General features: G+C 46.2%; 5 protein-coding genes across 11 annotated transcripts in view; 3 read left to right on the top strand and 2 right to left on the bottom strand.

The window, feature by feature from the left end:
- LOC6526023 (protein sprint) overlaps window positions 1–5,532 on the top strand; it is a 91,245-nt gene extending 85,713 nt beyond the window's left edge. For 6 of the 7 annotated variants that reach the window (XM_002101804.3, XM_039370115.1, XM_015191112.2 and 3 more), the window contains 2 exons: window positions 3,057–3,883; window positions 4,454–5,532. In XM_002101804.3, the coding sequence (XP_002101840.2) occupies window positions 3,057–3,883; window positions 4,454–4,783 (1,157 nt within the window). In that variant the 3' untranslated portion in view covers window positions 4,784–5,532. Of the gene's footprint in view, window positions 1–1,620; window positions 2,885–3,056; window positions 3,884–4,453 lie in introns of those variants that run through there. The other variant, XM_015191114.2, reaches the window with a different exon arrangement.
- Window positions 5,533–9,026: 3,494 nt separating this feature from the next.
- Window positions 9,027–13,401, top strand: LOC6526022 (leucine-rich repeat-containing protein 58). Its single transcript, XM_002101803.4, has 3 exons — window positions 9,027–9,876; window positions 11,856–12,072; window positions 12,193–13,401. The coding sequence occupies exons 1-3, from the start codon at window positions 9,356–9,358 to the stop codon at window positions 12,571–12,573; spliced, it is 1,119 nt and encodes a 372-aa protein (XP_002101839.1). The 5' UTR covers window positions 9,027–9,355; the 3' UTR covers window positions 12,574–13,401.
- Window positions 13,402–13,484: 83 nt separating this feature from the next.
- LOC6526021 (serine/threonine-protein phosphatase 4 regulatory subunit 2) lies at window positions 13,485–16,715 on the bottom strand. The gene is made up of 4 exons (XM_002101802.3): window positions 16,560–16,715; window positions 15,765–16,009; window positions 15,452–15,640; window positions 13,485–15,372 (listed from the first exon to the last, which is right to left on the bottom strand). Exons 2-4 carry the CDS (start codon window positions 15,979–15,981, stop codon window positions 13,940–13,942), a joined length of 1,839 nt encoding a protein of 612 aa, XP_002101838.1. The 5' UTR covers window positions 15,982–16,009; window positions 16,560–16,715; the 3' UTR covers window positions 13,485–13,939.
- A 157-nt stretch (window positions 16,716–16,872) lies between these two features.
- Window positions 16,873–17,773, top strand: LOC6526020. Its single transcript, XM_002101801.3, has 2 exons — window positions 16,873–16,979; window positions 17,067–17,773. The coding sequence occupies exon 2, from the start codon at window positions 17,091–17,093 to the stop codon at window positions 17,514–17,516; it is 426 nt and encodes a 141-aa protein (XP_002101837.1). The 5' UTR covers window positions 16,873–16,979; window positions 17,067–17,090; the 3' UTR covers window positions 17,517–17,773.
- Window positions 17,774–17,861: 88 nt separating this feature from the next.
- Window positions 17,862–20,179, bottom strand: LOC6526019 (transcription factor grauzone). The gene is made up of 5 exons (XM_002101800.3): window positions 19,937–20,179; window positions 19,448–19,868; window positions 18,945–19,389; window positions 18,675–18,887; window positions 17,862–18,455 (listed from the first exon to the last, which is right to left on the bottom strand). Exons 1-5 carry the CDS (start codon window positions 20,057–20,059, stop codon window positions 17,912–17,914), a joined length of 1,746 nt encoding a protein of 581 aa, XP_002101836.1. The 5' UTR covers window positions 20,060–20,179; the 3' UTR covers window positions 17,862–17,911.
- Window positions 20,180–20,203: the final 24 nt, after the last annotated feature.

The following is a 20,203-nucleotide window of genomic DNA, read 5'->3' as shown; positions in this document are numbered from 1 at the left end:
CTTACTTACATTTCAATTTGAATTTGGTCCAGCCCAATTCACACGTGCTCATTTTTCGCCGCCTTGCCAACGGATTTGTTTGTCCGCAGCCGCAGTCGCAGCCATTGTAAAAGTTAATGGTGTATTCGTATGCCAGACCTGGATGGATTGATAAGCTAGCCAAATCTCTAGGGCGAAATCTTTAGCCCAAAAACTCCAAGCGCTTGGAAACGGAAGATTAGCGGAAAAACCAAACAGGTAGTTGGGTTCAGTGCTCCCTTGCTGCCAAGGTTGAGTTGTAGTTGCAGTGCATTTGAACTTTGGACGAGGAAGATCGATCGAATGGCGACAAAAACCCTCAACCGCAACCTGAAAACCTCCATTTACCGCCCGGAGGTTTTTCCGAATTGCGCATCAGACCCAAGACAAATCAGCAGGCTAATGCTGATGCAATCCAGGCAATCCATTGCGTTAGAACCCGGACGGAGTCTCGGTTTCAGTTTCGAGCTAGCCAGCGTGTCTATTGATAAGACCGTTGGCAGATAGAGGACTAGAATCGAAGAGCGCATCAAACCAATCCTTCAAGGACATGTTCGGGTTTCAGCTGGAAAACTGAAAGGTCAAATTAAGTTTATATAATATTCGTAATATGATACTCGTTTATGATATAGTTAAACGAGGCACTAAGCAATGCACTAAAAATGAACACAAAATGAACACAAAATGCACACAAATGCACACAAAATGTACACAAAATGAACCAAAAATGAACACAACTGAACCAAAAATTAACACAAAATGAACACAAAATGAACATAAAATGAACACAAAATGAAAATGAAATGAACACAAAATGAAAATGAAATGAACACAAAATGAACAAAAACTGAACCAAAAATTGGCAAAAATTGAACCAAAAATGAACACAGTAATAGATCAACAGAGATCTTGTATTTAGACAAGATACAGCTGATATTCGGAAAACATATACCACTCTAAAGGAAATATATATCATTAATGATGTAAAATTACTGGATAACGAGACCACGGGGTTTACAGCTGATTATTTACATGAGTAATATGAGGGGGGGGTCTAAAAATGGTTTTCACATGCCACTCAAATACGAACATGAACATCTGGGTTTTGTTTTGCAATGGGGTTTCCGACTTGTTCAGCGATGCACAAAGAGCCCACAATGAATCAGCTTGCGCTGGCGATAGCTTGCCAGCGATTCCTACCAGGTAGTAGTAGTAGTGGCTTCGATGGACCAATGTCCAAGACACTAAACGGGGATTGGGCTACCTGGGCGGACTACCTGGTGGGTGTGCAAAGCCAATCCAGGCCAGCGATTGAGTCATTGGCTTGCGCAACTGTACCTGGCAGGCGAGGGAAAAGCCGGAAATTCCCGGGCGACACCGCCCAAAAAGGAGGATCGGATCAGCGATACCTGTGAGCAAATGAGCAGAGCTGACCTGCTTTTTGGGTGGAAAAGGTCATGCAAATGAGGCCGCCACTTGGCGAGTTGACACATTTAGCGACGCCGCCGTCGCTATCTTTGTTTTTGCGGACTGCGACGTCGACAGCGGAGATGGCGTCGCCGTTGCCGTCTTATAAACTAATGCGTATGAAGTTCAGAATTAGTTTTGCATTGGCCGCGTTTAGAGCAGCAACAGCCTGCGAGAGCGAGCATCGCATTCGAAAACATAACATATTTCATTGAGCAAAAACTAAAAAAAAAAACAATTCAAGAGACGCGAAGATCCAACGATCGTCGGTGGAGAGTGAGAGTTGAACGCGACCGCCATCGCTTATCAAACAGCCGCAGCGTGTGCCGATGAGAAACCTGCGTTTCCGCCAATTCGTTTTAGCTGGCAAGAATCGCTACCGGATATACCATGAGTTGGTTCAAAAGATCGTCGCGTGCACCGTCCGTGAGCCGCCCGCATTCACCCGCCTCACTCAACCAACCAACGCAGCAGCCGCAGTTGAATCAACGCGATATGTCCAAGTCGCTGAGCTGGCTGGATGAGCGATGCATTGAACGGCAGGAGCCGGAGGAGTTCTTTCACGATCCCGATCATGTGCGACACTACAAGGAGGAGGCACAGTTCCTCAGCATCATGTCCGAATGGGAGATCATCGAGCATCCGCCGCAGTCCAATTACTTTTCAGCGGACTTCGAAGAGGAGCTGCTGCAGCAACGAACACAGCTGCCAATCAGTTCACCAGAGGAGATCAATGCCAGGGATAAGGAGACGGTTACGGTTAAGGATACGGAGACAAAGGCTGCAATCAAATCGAAACCCAAACGCAAACGTAAATTCCTGGAACTGCTGTTCGTGGACAACATACAGACGGGAATTGTGCTGCCCCAGGACGAGAATGAAAGTCCACAGCGGGCGCCATCGTCGCCAACCGCAGTGCTGTGCAAGAAGTCTAGGAAGTCCAGTAGTGCCAACAGCATTGCCATCCCATCCACACACCAAGTGGCTACATGTCCGCAACAGGTGCTTAAAGACTGCCGCATCAATCGGAAACAACTGAAGACTGAGGCGCTGGCCAGCTCCATAATGGGCGCCATTGGGAAGTGTCCCGCCGGGGAGGATGCCGTGCCGGAGGCAGCTAGCAACGAGCCGGATCAGTGCCATCCTGGTGAGCAGAACACCTGTGATCACTACGACATCAAACAGTTCTTTCACCTGGACGAACAGGGCAACATCCTGCTGAGCATGGCGCACATTGTCGAATGCCAAGCACTGGGCCTGTGCCTACAATCCCAGAGTCGTCGTCTCTATCGTCGCTATCGACGTGGCTGTGAGTGCGCCGACGAGGACTTCTGCCAGAGTCGTGGCTGCTGTCGCATCCTGCGCCGTTTGCTCCGGCTACTGTGTGAATTAATAGCCGGTAAGGGGGAGGCTCATCCAATCGATAAGGGAGTCTCACAGATGATAAGCGTCTCTATGTGAACCCATATGTTAACTAGATAGCTTCATATAAATATTTACATATATACTATATGCCAAAACAGTTTATATCTGTTAACTAACAACATCTGTTATCTGTTTGATTCTTGCAGGTCACCCCCGCAACAAGATGAGCATCCAGAGCAGCGGACCCGGCGATTCTTTGCGGGCATACACCCTGCAATTGGCCCAGGATCCCAGCTCCACGTTTGCCCGCAACATTGAGAACTTCATTTGCTGCACCAAGGAGTCTCGGGAGGCGGCGCCCCAGGTGGTGATGCGGAATATGCGCCAGTTCATGAGCGGCATGAAGAACTACCTGGTGAAGCATGGCGAGGGCAAGTTTCATGCGGAACTGGAGACGGCGAGGGCGCGACTCAAATCGGATGAGTTCCTCAACCTGGACGCCATGCTGGAGACGGTGATGCACCAGTTGGTTGTGCTGCCGCTGCGTGAGCATCTCTATGGCATTTTCGTGGATCACTATCAGCGCAGCGAGGATATCCAATTGCTGGCGCAGAATGTGCGCTACGCCTGCGAACGGGAGGCTGCCGACTTTGGCATCAGGCCCACGGTAACCCCACCATCACAGGCCGCCCTGCGGCTCATCGCCAATCTGTTGTGGCGCCTGCAGGAGGCCGAGTTGCCGCTGGACAAGCTGGAGCTCTTCCTGTGCGTCATCTCGACGGTATTCGATGCCACCGGCTGTCCGCGTGGCCAGCAGCTGGGCGCCGATGATTTCCTGCCCGTGCTCGTCTATGTGGTGGCCAAGTGCGGATTCGTGGGCGCCGAGATCGAGGCGGAGTTCATGTGGGGCCTCCTACAGCCGACCCTGCTCAACGGGGAGCCGGGCTACTATCTGACCGCCCTCTGCAGCGCCGTTCAGGTGCTCAAAACCTTCATGGCCTCCGAGGGGGAGAGCGGCAGCGGATCCCTGGACGTAAGTAGCAGTCGCAAATGAGCTGGGTTTCCCTTTCCAAATAACTTACTTAAGGAAAGTAGCTAGGATATCAAAACTATTAGCTATATGTAAACTTGACGCTTGAATCTAGACTTCATACATAGGACATTAGTTAATTATTCATTCTTTTTAATAAGCCATCTACATTGTAAAAGTTAGCTGATTATTGTTATTATTACACAATATTATACTTCAAAATTATTATACCTTATTATTATACCAATTATACTTCGAAAATATTATACCTTATTATTATACCAATTATACTTCGATATTATACTTCAATATTAATTATACTTCGATATTAATAATACTTCAATATTAATTATACTTCGGTATTAATTATACTTCGATATTAATTATACTTCGATATTAATTATACTTCAATATTAATAATACTTCAATATTAATTATACTTCGATATTTGATACTTGAAAAGAAAAAGTTCGATTTGATTAGCTTTTGATAAGGGGATATGGAAAACTCAGCTCACGCTCCAAAAACCCCAAAGTTGTGCACTGACTAACCATCATATACCTCTGCTTTTAGTGGCGCTCCAGCTGCCTGCCCGCCTGCTCCAGCGTGCTGCGCGTGATCATACCCGACGAGTGCAACGGATCGCTGCAAACGAGGACACTACCGGTGCGACCACATACCACCACCCGCGAGGTGTGCCGCATCATTGCGCACAAGGCGCGCATCACGAATCCGCAGGACTATGCGCTCTTCAAGCTGGTCGATGGCGAGGAGACGCTGCTGACGGACGCCGAGTGTCCGCAGGATGCCCGTCTGGCGGCCAAGGGCAAGCACTGCATGCTGGCCTACAAGCGGATCGATGCCAAGATCGCCTGGCCGACTGCCCAGCTGGCAGGACACTGATTCAGCTCGTTTCACACATACGACACATACCGCCCCGCCCGCCCTGCCCTTCTTGCTCACTAACCAAGCATATTTGATTAATAATTTATTATTATTACATTAAAATATACTTAGTAGCCTGTAAGTAAAGCTAATTAATGCTAATTAGAAAACATCTAATGTGTACTAAACATCAGTATTGAGTTAAGTGTGTTTTTTTTTTCCTGACCCACTCACGGGTCAAACCCCCTTTTTTTTTTGCTAATAAATGTACTATGCGAATACATATACACACACATATACGATATATAAACTTTTAGCCAGTAGAGTTGCAATTTCTGCACAAACGAAGCGATGGAGTGAGTCATCTAAACGAATCTACACTCTAAACATATATGCAGACACGATCCAGACATTTGGTGTGGATCGTGTGTGCCATCCTGGAGACCAAAAGCACAGTTCAACAATCACGGCAACAATCAATCATTCATTCAATCAACAATTGAACCATCAGTATGAACCATCATCATTAAACTACACAAAAAGGCATTTAGGTGTGAATGGGTTTCGTGGTTTCTTTTTAGGAAGCAAAACCATATTATATTAAAATATAAACGATTACATTTTAATATTTATGTTCAACTAAACTTCACTGCTATCGACCCTCGAGATATAAATACATACCTAAATACATACATATTTTTTTGTATACTTTGTAAAATATGTGACACGTAATCCAAATAGCAAGCAAATAAATAACCAAAATAAAATATGCTCTTTTAATGTATTGTTATTTGAGGTCAGTTGAAGTGACAGTGTATTTTGTTATGGACTTTCCGCTGGTTCCTCAAAATAGACCACTTCACTGCCATTGTATAATGCAACATACTTTGGGGCTAAGAATTCGAAATAGAGCTTCTTATATATTTGCAAAAAACACAGATGTCCGGAAACCATGTACAGCCACACATGGCGGACTGATCCCAATGATTCCCGGATTGTTATTGTATTTTTTTTTGCTTTTGCTGTGTTTTTGTGAATTAGAGAGGTGGGGGCTATCGCCCGGGTTCATGCTGGATCGACTAACCAAAGTAAAAGTCGAGAGCCATCTGGGGACTTAATTGGCCCCACAGACTATTGAAATCTCGAATCGAAACAGACGACGCGACAGATAACGATAATGTCCGGTGATTGATTTGCAAAGGCGATTGTCGTCTGGGGTCTCGAAATGGAATTGCCAATATGTACATACATATATGCGGATTTTTTGTCGCCAAGAATCGATGCTCTCTTCTTGGGCGCTTCCAGCGAAAATAGCCGAATCAAATGGCGCAAGTTAATCTGGAATGTGGTGGTATACGAGTAGAACTATCAACGCTCCTCTGCTCGCTTTGTTTTGATGGAAATTCAAATTCGGTGCGATAAGGACCACACACTCGCACGTATGACGATCGACGAACGGACAACTTAACGGACAGACGGACGAACGGACAGACGGACGGACACGGACTGAACTTTTAATTTCGCAACGTGTGCAAAAACGCACCGAAAGCACTAACAAGTCTGCACAGAGAAAAAAGACGAAACGATATCATTTGGTTAAACTTAAAGGGATATATGATATGATCGCTGATGGCTGGAACTCAGCCATTTTGCATGCCATTCGGAAACATAGCATTTTACCCAAAAGAGGCCATATCCTGATTCTTGCATACAAAATAAAGAATATTTCGGCATAAAAATGGTTATGGTAGTTCAAATAAAGAATTCTATACCTCGTTGAGCTTGTAATGACATTCCCAAGCAAACTGTGTTTAAAAATTAAGATTCTATTTTCTTCGCATTTTTTCCAATTTTGTTGTGTTTTTTTGCTATTAAAAATATCATTATTTTGATCAGAACTTTGAACTCGTAATTAAATTTCCAATCAAATGGTTTTAAAATTTTAAAAACCTTTTTTTTATGGAATTGTGAGAAAACAAAACATTTTTTAGTTTAAATGCTCAAAACAGTGAAGGTATCGTTATCATTGGCAACAAGTTGTTCAAAACGGTTATTCCCTTGGCTTTCTGACTGCTGTTTGCCGAGTTATGAAGAAAAATCGTATCTCTGCCAAACATTTATTATCGCGATTCTCAGTTATCTTCGATCCGATTTAGCCAGGTTCTATTGTCTGCACCAAGTGCTGCAGCAATGTTGCACGAATAGGGTTATGTACTTCTGGAAGTGGTCTAAGAAGTAAGAACTTTTCCTTTGTTTTGCTATCGTGCAACAATTGTTAATTGATACAGATTGGAGTTTGAGCAAGCCATAAATTTTTGGTTTAATTATAAATAGATAGCTGCTGGCCAACGATCGACAACGCTGGCCAGTCGCGAGATTGCAGCGGCTCTTGATTTTTGATATTTGGAGTGTGCTCTTATCAGCGCGACACACAGCAAACAGCAACAGCAAAACGCTCCAATGACGTGATAATAAACAATTATTGCCAGCCCAAATGGTCCCGGAGCCCCAAAAGCGCCAAAAGCCCCATCCCCCCTGGCGAAGAAAAAGATTAAGAAGCCAAACATCGGTGCACAGGGAAAAAATCGGGAAAGTTTTCGCTCGACTTCCGAAAGTACAGTTGCCCTTGGGCTCTATAAGTTAAAAGTTTTTGATTTTGAAAACCCCAATCCGACGAGTATATGTATGCAACTTCCGAATATGCAAACACAGAAATCTGCACCCAATAGCCTTTTTCCCGCGAATTCTTTGGCACTCTTTGAGTCCTTTGTAGTTGCTGCAATATTTTGATCAAGTTGGTCGCGTAATTTCGTAATAAAAACATTTTCCCACAATAATATTGTTGATAAACAACACATGCGATCCTATTTTTTTGTAACCGTGCAAAATCAAACGACAGCGTTGCGATGTTTCGATTAGACGCTTTTAAGTACAGAAAGTCAGGCGGCGGGCAATAAAAACAATAAAAACAATAGATTGGCGAGAGTAAATATATTGATTGCACGGATGAAGTGGGCTGTTCGATAACTTTCGCAAAGTCCCATAACCAACTGGTGATTGGTCGGTGGTCGGTCGTTGGCCATTCGGTGGCCAAGTGGTGAAGTGGCGAAGTGGTCAAAGGGCCACAGTCGACGGTGTGCCATAAAATTAGCTCAAGTCCCGTCGATCGTGTGATCAATCGATTCGATCTTTGGGCGCTGAACACCCAGTGGCAGTTGAGAAGTTGTTAGACCTTGTGATCAAGCTATGATTAATTGGTATAGTTTAACTAATCCAGTACTTCCAGTTACTTCATCTTTCTTTCACAAATGCTTACTTTCGTTATATATTTAAAGCATATTTTATCTTTCGAGTACTTGTATCATTTAATTATGTTGGGTTTTTAACACATTCCCCATCGAGTTAAGTATCATTTAATTGTAATAAATACCTAATCACCTTATAAAGCTTATAACATCCGGGTTCCCCGTAAATTTCTTTCACTCATCGATAGGTAAACACCTCTTAACAAAGGACCCCACTTGCCTGAATATTTATATTGTTATTTTATAATTGCACCACGAAGTGGCAACCATAAACAAATTCAATAAAATAATTAATGTCAAATAATTGATAATGTCGAAAGTATTTATATGGCCAGAAGTAAGACGACATCTGTATGGTCTAGCCAGTTGTTTCCTCCCCCGCCCCACCGATAAGCGAACGTTTCACCACAAAACTCACTCCAACTTTTTGGGCCACCCACGCGAAATCCGTGTACCTTTGGCCCAGAGTAGCATTTGTTATAGTACACATACAATAACAAGCAGAACAACCAGGCCCGTGCTAGCAATCGCATTACGCATACGCCTCGTGCGCGGAGTGGGAGCAGGTGCAGTGGCTACATTGCTCTTTGTTTTGGCAAAACAAGCGCAAGTCTTGCAGCACATTACATTTCAGCTAATTAAGGTAATCTACTAAGTAAGCCTTGTTTATTGTTTCTTTCCACTCTTACTGATTCATTTAAGATTAAATAAGCCACTGTATGAATATATATATATTATAATATATTTATTTATTTCACAAAACAACAAACTTTGGCCCACTGTGCGAGCGCTGAGAGCGAGAGAAACCGCTTGGCTGGCGCATTGGCAATCATCTGAGGCCCAGCCGAAGATCCAATCGCTTGACGCTGATATAGTACTCAATATAAAGTCGTATTGTCGGCTTGACGATCGGCTATGGGCGATCCGAACTGAAAAGCCAGCTGTCGCATAAGCGAAACCAAAAGCAAACCACTTGGCATTCGCGCTGGGCGAGCTGAGCAGTGCGAGCGTCAAGTGTGTCGCGGCGGTTTTATTTTTCTATATAAAAATAATTCATTTCATTTAATTTTTTCCGCTGACATCCCACCATACCGAAACGTACCACCACCACACACCATACTATTTTCACATTCACATCTGTTTTTTGTTTTCGTTGAGCGTTGCGTTATTTTTTTGTGTGTGCGCGCGAGAGCGTTTCAACTTGGATCATCTCGAGATCAGATCAGATCAGATCAGTGGTAAACAAAGACTCAGTGAGCAGCAAATCACTAGGACGAGATCAGCCATGGAGGTGTACACGTCGGACAGCTCGGACACGGATTCGCGGGAGCAGAAGACACTGGACTTTGGCCGCATGAGTCTGGACCTGGTCACGCTGGAGGATCACCTGGCCTCGCCGCAGAAGGCGCTGCTCAAGTCCAGTGGCGACATCGAGACCATGCTGCTCAATCACAATCGATTGGTCGGCCTGCCTCGTCTACTGTTGCAGTTTGGCAATCTGAAGATACTCGATCTCAGCTCGAATGCCATTACCACGCTGCCGGATGCCGTCTGCCAACTGCCGCTGGTCACTTTGATCGCCAAGAACAACCTGCTGACCAATGCATCGCTGCCCAAGTCGCTGCTCACCAAAATGGCCAATGGCAATAATGGTGGCTCCAGCTCCACGCTCAAGGAGCTCAATCTGAGCGGCAATCAGCTAACCCACTTTCCGGAACAGGTCACCGAGCTGCGCCACCTCAAGTACCTCTATCTGGGCGGCAACAAGATCTCCAGCGTCTCGAAGGATATCTGGAAGATGCAAAGGTATGTGCTAGTCGATCGTTTGTTTGCCCAAGTGTTTGTGTTGTCTTTGCTGACAATGATTTGTATCAGCCACTTTGGTTTACCCATTTATCTGCGTTTCTGAGTGATTAAGACAAAGAAAAACAAACCCATAAAGTGTATAGTGTATCAGGCACAATTACAGGCTCGAAATATATCAAGAAGCGTAACATTGTAGCCTTTCTCAAATAATTAAGTTATTTTTATACTATTTTTAATTTGATTACTTTCGATTGAGTTCGCAAAGTTGAACAAAAGAACCCGTGAAGGTCAAAAATGAAACTTCAGACTGACAAACAATGATCAAAACACACGAAAAGGCCGATAAGTTGGAATCAAATTAATAGTATAGATAACGAAAAATAGGCAAAATATTAGATTTACGATTCTAATTTCATTGTTGGCGGTGGCGACATTTGAATTTGGATTGGGCATAGGGTATATATTACCCCATACGTGCTTTAGCCTTTATACGATCTTTAGCCTACAAATGTATATAGTTTCCTTTTCCCAACAATTTTTACATTATCAGTTGAATCCAATTGGTACAATTTGGTGGTGGTGACGCAGAGGCTTCTCTTTTACTTGATTTATTAGGGAATTGATTGGGTTTTTACCCTCTGCCATTCCATTTCTGCAAGTGTATTGGCTCCCCATCACCAATCCCGCTCTCCCCCGCTCCCCCCGCTGACCGCTCGACGTTGGCCACTCGTGGAGAAGGGGCGACGACTACTCGCTGTTGCCATGTATAAAAGCACCACAGGCACGGCACAGACGAGATCGTACTATATAGCTATATAGCCGGGGTGCTGATAACGCCGGTCTGCCACTTGTCCGGCGGGGTTGGGCGCTTCCAACGGGTCGCTCGTTTGGTGGATTCGATGGATTCGGTGGATTCGGCTGACGGTGGCGGTGTCGGTGGCGGTGGCGACGTAAAGGCCAAATCTAGCAAAAACACGTACTCGAGTCGACCCAATCGATTTGGTCGGCCCATAAAGATACGGCCGGGTATTAATATAATAATAAACAAAGAGCAAAAATGGCACAAATACAACAAAATCGCACAAATACAACACAAATATCAAATATCAGTTGAAAAACAATTTAAACTTGACTACTTGACGACCACGTCTCGACCATTTATTACCCTGCTCGAAATTCGATTATGTTATAATTATATGCTAGCTGCCAATATGAATGGACTTATGTTGTTCTTGTTAGATCTTTTAGCAATAAAATATCCAAGATGGCTTTGTTTATGACTTGTTATGAATACCAGGTACATCAATTCAAATGGGCATTAGTTATCGGAGGGCCTGGACTTTGCCATGTCGATGGGGGAATTGATTGTTTCGCACCCAAGACCCCATAGGAATGTGAAGAGGACATTGGGTGCCTATAAACCGTGATAAAAGCTGTGTGCTTGAGCCCCTCAGCTTAGTGATTCACTTTAAATGGTATAAACACTCATGGATGTATTCGAATTTCTTTTATCTTGTGTGGGCTTTTAGCCTTAATTCCAATTTAATTGCATATTTAATATAAATATACATATAGTACTATCTCGGCTACAACCAAGGCCAAAAAGCCCAGCGATTTTATTCTCAACCATTGAGTTGAACTTTGTGCTTGAAATTCGCTTGTGTGTATTTGCATATCTCTAATCAAGTTCATTTAAATATTTTCTCTGCCTAGACTTATTTTCTACGGGAGGTAACTAAAAAGTTACTTCACAGTTGGCGACTGTCTGGAAAAAGTATTAATGTATCTGCTACTTAATTTGCAATCATTGCATTTATATTAAGTACATACGTATAGTAAAAATTTAGCTAAATCTGGAATAATATTTTTGTAACTTAAAGTATATAAATATAAGTGCATTCCAACTTTTAAATTCTAAAGCAGTTATGTCCATGGATAACTCAGATGGCTAACTTCGAGTTGCTTTTGTTTATTTGCAGCCTGCATGTGCTGTCCCTTGGCGGCAATCTGATCAGCGAAGTGCCCGAGGCGGTGGGTTCACTTAACCAGCTGCAGGCTCTCGTCCTGTGCGACAATCTGATCGAGATCCTGCCCACCAGCATCGCCCGGCTGAAGAACCTCAAGTCGCTGCTGCTGCACAAGAATCGTCTGCGTCATCTTCCCAAGGACATCGTGGCACTGAAGAACCTGACTGAGGTAAAAACCGATTCTTCAAAACTTCAATACTCGTACTATATAATAATTAACGACTTTCATAAATCATTTAATGGTACGTATCATTCTTACTGATCCGTTTGCTTCCTTCATCATCCACAGTTGAGTCTGCGTGACAATCCGCTGGTGGTGCGCTTCGTGCAGGACATGGCGCTGAAGCCACCCACCCTCTTGGAGCTGGCTGGTCGCATGGTGAAGGCCAGCGGCCAGCGACCCGGACCCTATGACATCCCCAGGACACTGGGCGAGTATTTGAACAGCGCCAACTGCTGCGTGAATCCCAACTGCAAGGGCGTCTTCTTCGACAATCGGGTGGAGCACATTAAGTTCGTCGACTTTTGCGGCAAGTACCGTGTGCCATTGCTGCAGTACCTCTGCTCCTCCAAGTGCATCGAACCGGAGCAGCCGGCGGCGCGCGGCACATCCGTTCCGGCGGCGAACGCCAGCAGCGGATTCATGATGCGCAAGGTGCTGCTGGGCTAGCCGGCATTCCGGCCCGGCCCGGCCCACTCCGGCTCCTGGGGCCCTAACCATATTATACGGGAGCGCGAGCGGAGCGTCGTCTGATCCGGTATCGGATTTGGAGCGGACACAGAGACACGAAATCGATATCGGATTGGGAATCGGAGGCGGAAGCGGAAGCAGAAGAAGAAGCAGAACTTGGAAGCGAAACGGAACGGAAATGAGAGCTTAAGCGGAAATGGTTGCATGGATCCACGCGTTCCGAGGAACCGTGGTGTCCGCCAGCCACCGCCGCTCGCCGGGATTCCCATTGGCTTCTACACACGTTATGAAATCAAATTTGAACTAGTTTGCTAAGTGAGATTACACGACCTGTTTGTTTTGCTCGCCTTGCGTGCCAATTTCTGTGTTTTGTTTGTTTGTTTCGATTGTTTCGCTTGTTACCCACACCTACACAATCTACATATACCAAAGAAACATACTCGGCTGGCTTTCACTGGGCAGAAACAACAAAAGCGAAAAGGATTCGAGTGGCTTGCGAAGCACTTGGCGATTATAAGCAGATTGCACTTGTCTAACGACCTTATCTAGCCCCATCTATCTAAATTGAGTTAGTAACCGAAAACCTTAGCACAAATGTTAGATATTCCACAAACTATAACTGCAACCGTAATCAAATTTCCGCCCGATTCTTTTCGTTCAAAAGTGAGTCATTTGAATTCAAATGCTGGCCAAATGGCATCATTTAGTTATTCCAACAAGTTGCCTTAAATTGTAAGTTAAGCTTTGCCCAATAGCATAATTTGAAATAAAAATTTGACCCAACCTTTGGCAACATGCTAACCCAAACCCACCGCGTTTTGCTAAATCCTCTTATACATTTAAGATCTACTACGCCTCCACCTGTGCCTCGAAAGGATAACGCCTGTGGATTATTGTTATGAGTAGTGTTTATTGTGTGTTTAATCGCTCACAGCTTGCCGAAGTTCGTGCCACGGACAGCGTCTACAACTAGATTATTTCAAAAAAATGGGGAACAGTGTCGGGGAGGTTGAGATACTCGGACTTGTCGTTAGTCAGGGGAAAAATATAAATACAAAACTAGAGGGCGGCCAACGAGTGGGTCACAGAGTGTGAAACACGGAACAGTCAACAGAGTTTAGAGTTGGATCATGTCAGGGCTGCGACTTACGGCTACGAAGGGGGAGCTACCACACCGCTTGCCTTATTGGGAAGTGGTCCGTTGGGATCCAGAATAATTCTCAAAAAGGCAGCGCGGGCAGGATTACATCTGCATTACTTGCGGAATGGGGCGCGTGTCTTAAAATGCTAGTTATATGGAGTAGTAGTTGAATGTAGGTGTTTTTGGCTCCTGAATGGGCACAATCTACTGGATCATCACCTCCTGGCTGGTGTCATCGACCTCCATGGCGGCCGGCTCGTCCTTTGCGGCCTCTTCGGTGGCCATTTCGGCGGCACTGCCGCTTTCGGCCATGACCACCTCTTCGACGGCAGCCGATGGCGAGACGCGTGCCTCCTCCTCGGCCGGAGTGTCCTCCATTGGCTGGTCGTTGAGGGCCAGGATAGGTGGAGTTACAGCGGCGGCGGCGGTCAAGGGTGATGCCTGTGAGTCGTCGGCTGCCTCGGCGGGCGGCGTCTCGGCAGCCGAGTCGGCGGCGCCTAAAGGAGATTGCGGTGTGGTGGCAGCTGCCAGATCTTCGACAGCGGGACTGGAATCATCCACAACCGGCGACTTCTCGACTGGTTCCTTGACTACCTCGGTGGTTTCGGAAGTGGTCACGTCGTCCTTCTTCTTCTCTGTCTCTGCTGTTGACTCGGCAGCCTCTTTTTCCTCCGAAACCGGCTTCTCGGCCGGCTCTGTTTCAGTCTTTTCGGGTTGGCTCTTCTTGGTCTCGGCCTCTGGATTGGCCTCAGATTTGGTCTTCGGTTTGGATTCGGAAGAAGCTACCTTATTTTCAGCGGGCTTTTCTGCTGCTGATGCAGAGTCAGTCTCAGTAGCCTCGATTTCGTCCTTTTTCTCAGCTGCAATCGGTGCATCTTTTTTCTCCTCCTTCTCGTTTTCTGCCTTGGCTTTGGCAGACTCCTGGTTTTCACCCTCGGCAGGCGGTGTAGATTTTTCGACAGCTTCCTTTTCGGCTAACTGTGCCACCTTTTCGTCCAATTTGTCAGATTTGTCGACCTCTTCATTCTTTCCAATCTCTTCCTGTGGCTCGGCAGCCACCTTTTTATCCTCCTCCCCCTTCTTTTCCTGAGCAACCAGTTCTTTCTCTATTTCTGGAGATTTACTCAGCATTGGGTCCTCCGCCTCGTCATCGGCAGATCCTGGGAAAGTTTCTTCCTGTTCATCCTCCTTCTTACTGCCGTTAATAGGCTGCTTGGTGGCCTTGGCCTCCAGATCAGCTTCCTCCACCTCCTCATCGGGCTCCTCGATCTCGGCAGCCTCCTGCGGCGAATCAGTCTCATCGTTGTCACTCTTATCCTCCTTATCCTTTTTGGCCTTGGCTGCCACTTCTGCGTCCGGTTCATCAGTCGCCTCAGAACGCTCTTCTTCATCGATCTCCAGTTTTGCCTTCTTGGCCTTGGGCTGAACATTGTCATCCGATCGCGGGCAGCTGGCCTTCTGGGCACCACCTGCCGACCCGGCGCTGGGAGCAGAGCCCTCCTCGGCGTTGCCATTATTATTCTCCATTTCAATGTCAATGTTTACCTCCATGGAGAGATCACCGTTGACCACGGAATCTAGCGAGTCGCCATTCTCACTTTCGGTACGCTTGCGTCCCGGATCGATGGTGCTAACCACTGTAAAAAGGTAATACCATGGGTGAGCTAGAATCTTAAATGCATAATACCTAGTTATAGGTACAGGTATGGGACTTACCTAAAATATTTTTCTCCAAAGCACGCATGAACTTATCGATGCGCGAGTACTGCTTGCGAGGATCGATAAGGAGCTCGCACAAACGCTGCACGGTGAAAGGAGCTGCATTGAATAGATCCAGGCGCTCCAGCAACGAGGACTTCATGGTCTCATAGTTGAAAGGATCCACATTCGGATAGTTGGGAATCTCTACAAGGAGTTATGATGGTATTCTGTTAGTTCTGTTTCTATTTTGGCCGCGGGGGTTTGCATTTCGGATAAAATTTATGGTTCAACCTGACAATAAAACCACCATGACAGCCGGAAAACTCACCCTCCAAACGCGGCGAGTCCTCATTAAAGTGCTTGATCACGCTGAGCAGCTTCTCGCGGAACAAGTACTTCAGGCTGGACCACTTGAAGATGGTGTCCCCGGTTTTGGCCACATATTGCAGGTAGTCCTCCAGCTCCTTTGGGATTTCCTTTTGCTTGAGATCAGTGAAGCGCTCCAGGATCTGTAGTATCTCGTCGCTGTTCTCCATGGTGACCATTTAGGCGATCGCTGAGCGGAGGGGAAAACTGTGTGTGTGCAATGTGGAAAAGGGGGGCGAAAGATGAAAAGTTGTGAGCAAAGAGAGGAGATCAATAACCGGCCGGCAAACAGTTATGAAAATTTTCCTCCTCGAGGTAGACACACAAAAACCGAGAGAGAGTTAACGAGGAACTGCAATTGTGTGCAGGTATGCGCAAGACGCGGACATGAAGCATCTTGCATCTGCCAGCTGTCAGACTTTCTCTCTCTGTCTCTCTCTCTCTCCCTTTTGGTGGAGGATTCGCAGGAGAAAACTAGTTATTTTGCACACAAGCACACATTTTCTACAATTCGCAAAAGCTGCTCTCACCTTTTGCATGAGTGTGTGTGTGTGTTAGCGGCTGCAACTTTTGTTGCCAGGTCACAGTTGTAGTTGTTGTAACTGTCTGCGCCAGACAGCCAAAAAAAAGAATTATATATGTACATATGCGACGCCTTGCGATTTTCTATGGCGAAACCGGCCCACCTCAACATTTCCAGTTATTGGATTTTCTCGCGCCCCTTGGCGGAACTGAACCTACCACACTTTTTGCTTACCTGCACTAGCTGGGCTACTGCTTTTTATCACAACTACGCCTTTTCGACAGCACTTAAATTTATGCGACAACTGGCTCACTCGCTTGCTTTTCAATTATTTTCGCAAGTAATATGACCGTTCGACGCCGGCAGTGATGAGCGACTGTCGATTGTCATTATCGTCCTTGCGAAGATAGTAGTCGATGGTCTTAGAGCGAACATGGCACTAAGCATGGCGGTAAATATCGAATATAATCGGTTTTTAAATTGAAAAAGAATCCTCGCGACATTAAAAAAAAACGTATATCCCATGCCTTACATGGCAAATACTTGTCACACCGAACTCACTTCTCTAAAGTTGTCCAGCAAAATTTGTTGTATAAATTGATCAAAACCACGTCTAACTAAAAAACTAAATGAATTTTAAATTTAAATAAAAAAGTAATTCGACATTGTGATTTAATAATTACATTTCATATTTCGAACACATTTTTCTAAGATTTTGTACTTCTTTGTTCGTATGTCTAGATAAAACATTTGGAGTAAAGAGTCATGGCTAAGGACTACAGCAAAAACAAGCACGCAAATGCGGAGGATGGCTTAAAGCAGGAGACCGAGGCATACGAGGATCTGTCGGAAAAAGAGAAGCAGCACCAATTGTTCGACACCCAGGACCAGGAGGATACCGGATGCAGTACGGTGGATCACAGAAGCGATTGCGACGAAGCCAGTGGCGTTAAAGGTGGCGTTGGCAGTGGCGGTGGCTTTACCAACCATTTCGTTGGCGACCCGCAGACCAGCGTTGCGGCAGGATTGCGCAGCGGACACCTGCCACAGAAGCCGCCCATGGAATATCAACTGTTCGTTGCACTGGAAGGCGTTGCCAACGGGTCCGACAAACTCCTCCCGACTTTTGTCTTGTCGACCACGAGAGCGATCAGCTGCCCAAACTTTAGACCGCCGACTTCATTTTTATAATCCGGGACAAGCCACACTCAATCTTCCGCCGCAATGGCACCGATCTGCTGTACACAGCCCAAATCTCGCTGAAGGAGGTTCTGTGGTTACATTTGATTACATTGCAGCCACGGCGTAGTCTGTACAAGTATGGAGTACACTTTCCTGTGGAGAACTGGCGATGTTTTCATCTTTTACGGAACCATTGAAGAGACGTGGATCTACATACAACTAAATTATCTGTGCTCCACTCTAAATTAAATTATTTTACTATATGATTCAGAAAAGTCTTTATAATCTCCATAGTTTACCTCTAACAAGCAAAGTCCGCTACGAAGACCTCCGAGAAGAAAGAAACCACTAAAGTATAGTTAATTATACGTATAATGATTAAACACATTTGTGCGGGATCAGGATTAAACGTCGGCCGGTTTGAACTGTGGATTGTGCGAGCGTGCCATCTTGGCGCGCAGCCACTCGTCCGCGTGCCGCTGCTTGATATGGACATACATGTTGGAGCGGGAGCGGCACTCCTTGGGGCAATGCGGGCAGTTGTACAGCTGCAGGCCCGTATGGATGGCCATGTGCTCGTCCAGGTTGCGCTGCTGCTTGAAGGTTTTCTCGCAGAACGTGCACTGCAGATTGGTGGTCAGTTTGTGGGCATACTTCACATGACCGCGGAGCGCTGTGCGCGAGGTGCAGGTCTTGCCACAATGCGGGCACACGGTGTCCGTACTGTCGTGCGTGAAGCGATGCAGGCGCAAGCTGTGCTCGTTCTTCAGCCACACTCCGCAGACGGGGCACTCCACTGCGGGGGCAACCACGCCCTGGTGCTCCAGCAAATGGCGCTCGAAGGAGGGCTTAAACTTGAATTTCTTGCCGCAAATGTCGCAAACGTGACGATGCAGGTCTTCGTGGATGGATTGGATGTGCCTTCGCAGGCGGTGTACATTGGCAAAGCTGTAACAAGTAATTTTATATTATATAGAGTTCATTACTTATATGCCAGTTTCTTATCATAAAAAAATTGGATTTCTATGTTGCTATTCCATAAAACAGTGTCGTTGCGGAAATAGTATACAGCTTTCTCTCTCTCATTTGCGTGTTAGCGTTACTTTTACTAAACAAAAATATGAGCAAGAATTCCAATCTTCGTCAGATACACTGTGCCATGCCCACCTTTTGCAGCAAATCTCGCAGGTGTGTTCCAGTTGATCGGTGTCATGCTTGGCCAGGTGATTGGCCATACGCCGCTCGCTACTAAAGGTGCGTTCGCACTTGGGACACGGGAACTTGAGCACCTTGCCGATCTGGGCAACCTTGTTGTGCACCGTCTCGATATGAGTGGCCAAGTAGTCCTGCGAGTTGAGCGATTTCTGGCAAATGGTGCAGCTATGGGTGTTCAAATTCTATGTAACAACAGACAACACGATCTAGCTTCAAACTCACGTAAATAGCTTAGGGTTGATATGTTTGCGGATGTGGTCCATCAGTTTGGAGGCGCGAGTAAAGATTTTGCCGCAGCACTTGATGTAGTACTCGCGCTGGTGCGCTTCCAAAAAGTGGGTCTTCAGCTCGGATAGGTAAGGAGCACTAAAGTCACACAGGTCGCAGCTGGCGCTCATGTAGCTGGCAATAGCCTCCTCGTAGCTCTTCGCCAGCTGAGCGCGGGAGCAGCCCTTGGGCTTGCGCTCGAGAACGGCCTGTAGATCGGACTCCTGACCCGCGGTGGTTGTTCGCTGATCAGCGACCTTTCTACGGCGACGCTTACCACCATCGTCGAGCAGATCGGCAAGCTCCTGCTGCAGCGAAATGGGACCCGGATCCTTGGAGGAACGTCCAGTGGTCTTACGCTTGGGCTTCATCTTCGTTTGCAGTCGGACCAGAGGTTCATCTTCAATGGAAGAGAAAATTAGTTACGGCGAATCCTTGGGAAACAGAAAGACAACAACCATCTGAGGAGTCTTCAGATTCCGGCTGGCCATCGGGCAGCTCCGGTTCGGTATCACTGGCTTGCAGGCAGGGCTTTTCGTCCTCCTCCTCGGACGCACAAGGCAGCTGCTTCTTAATCGGTTCCCTGACATCCACACTGTCCACATTCACGTCCAGCACGCTGCCCAGCAAGCTAAGGTTGTGCAGGTCCAACGGTTTCTCGTCCATGTCGCCAGCCGCCAGCGGCAGTTCGTCGATGTTGACATCCACGTCCACACCGCCCGTCCATTTCATGGCCGCACAGTCTACGTCCACAGTGAGAAACTCCTTCTTAAGTGAGCACTGCTTCTGCTCCACCAGCTGCCAGAAGCCATTGAAGTCCTCCAGATGCTCGCAACACTCGCTGCAGACGCTGGTCGAGACACCGTCGTCGGGCAGGATCTGCATGGGATTGCACATTGGTACGTTTATGGTATCATTATTACGTTAGTAGCGACAGAAACACTTACCTCCAGCTGCAGAAACTTCGCAATCATCTTGACCAGGCGCGTCTCGGCCAGCGTATCGTCTGTCTCAAAGAGAAAGACTGCGCTTCCTGGACTGAGACATCGCAGGCAAAGGCGACAAATCATTTCGCACGAATTGAATCACAACGCAAAGTTAAATAAACAATAAGTTTAAACAATTTTTCGTTGTAAACAACATAATTCACCTATCGTGAATCGATAACAGTATTCAATTAGGAATGACAAAACTCGATCTCAGGTATGGTTTAT

Source organism: Drosophila yakuba, chromosome X (genome assembly GCF_016746365.2).
Source record: "Drosophila yakuba strain Tai18E2 chromosome X, Prin_Dyak_Tai18E2_2.1, whole genome shotgun sequence".
Taxonomy (NCBI): Eukaryota; Metazoa; Arthropoda; class Insecta; order Diptera; family Drosophilidae; genus Drosophila; species Drosophila yakuba.
The sequence above is the reverse complement of the archived record's forward strand: the minus strand, read 5'-3'. Positions and strand labels throughout refer to the sequence as shown.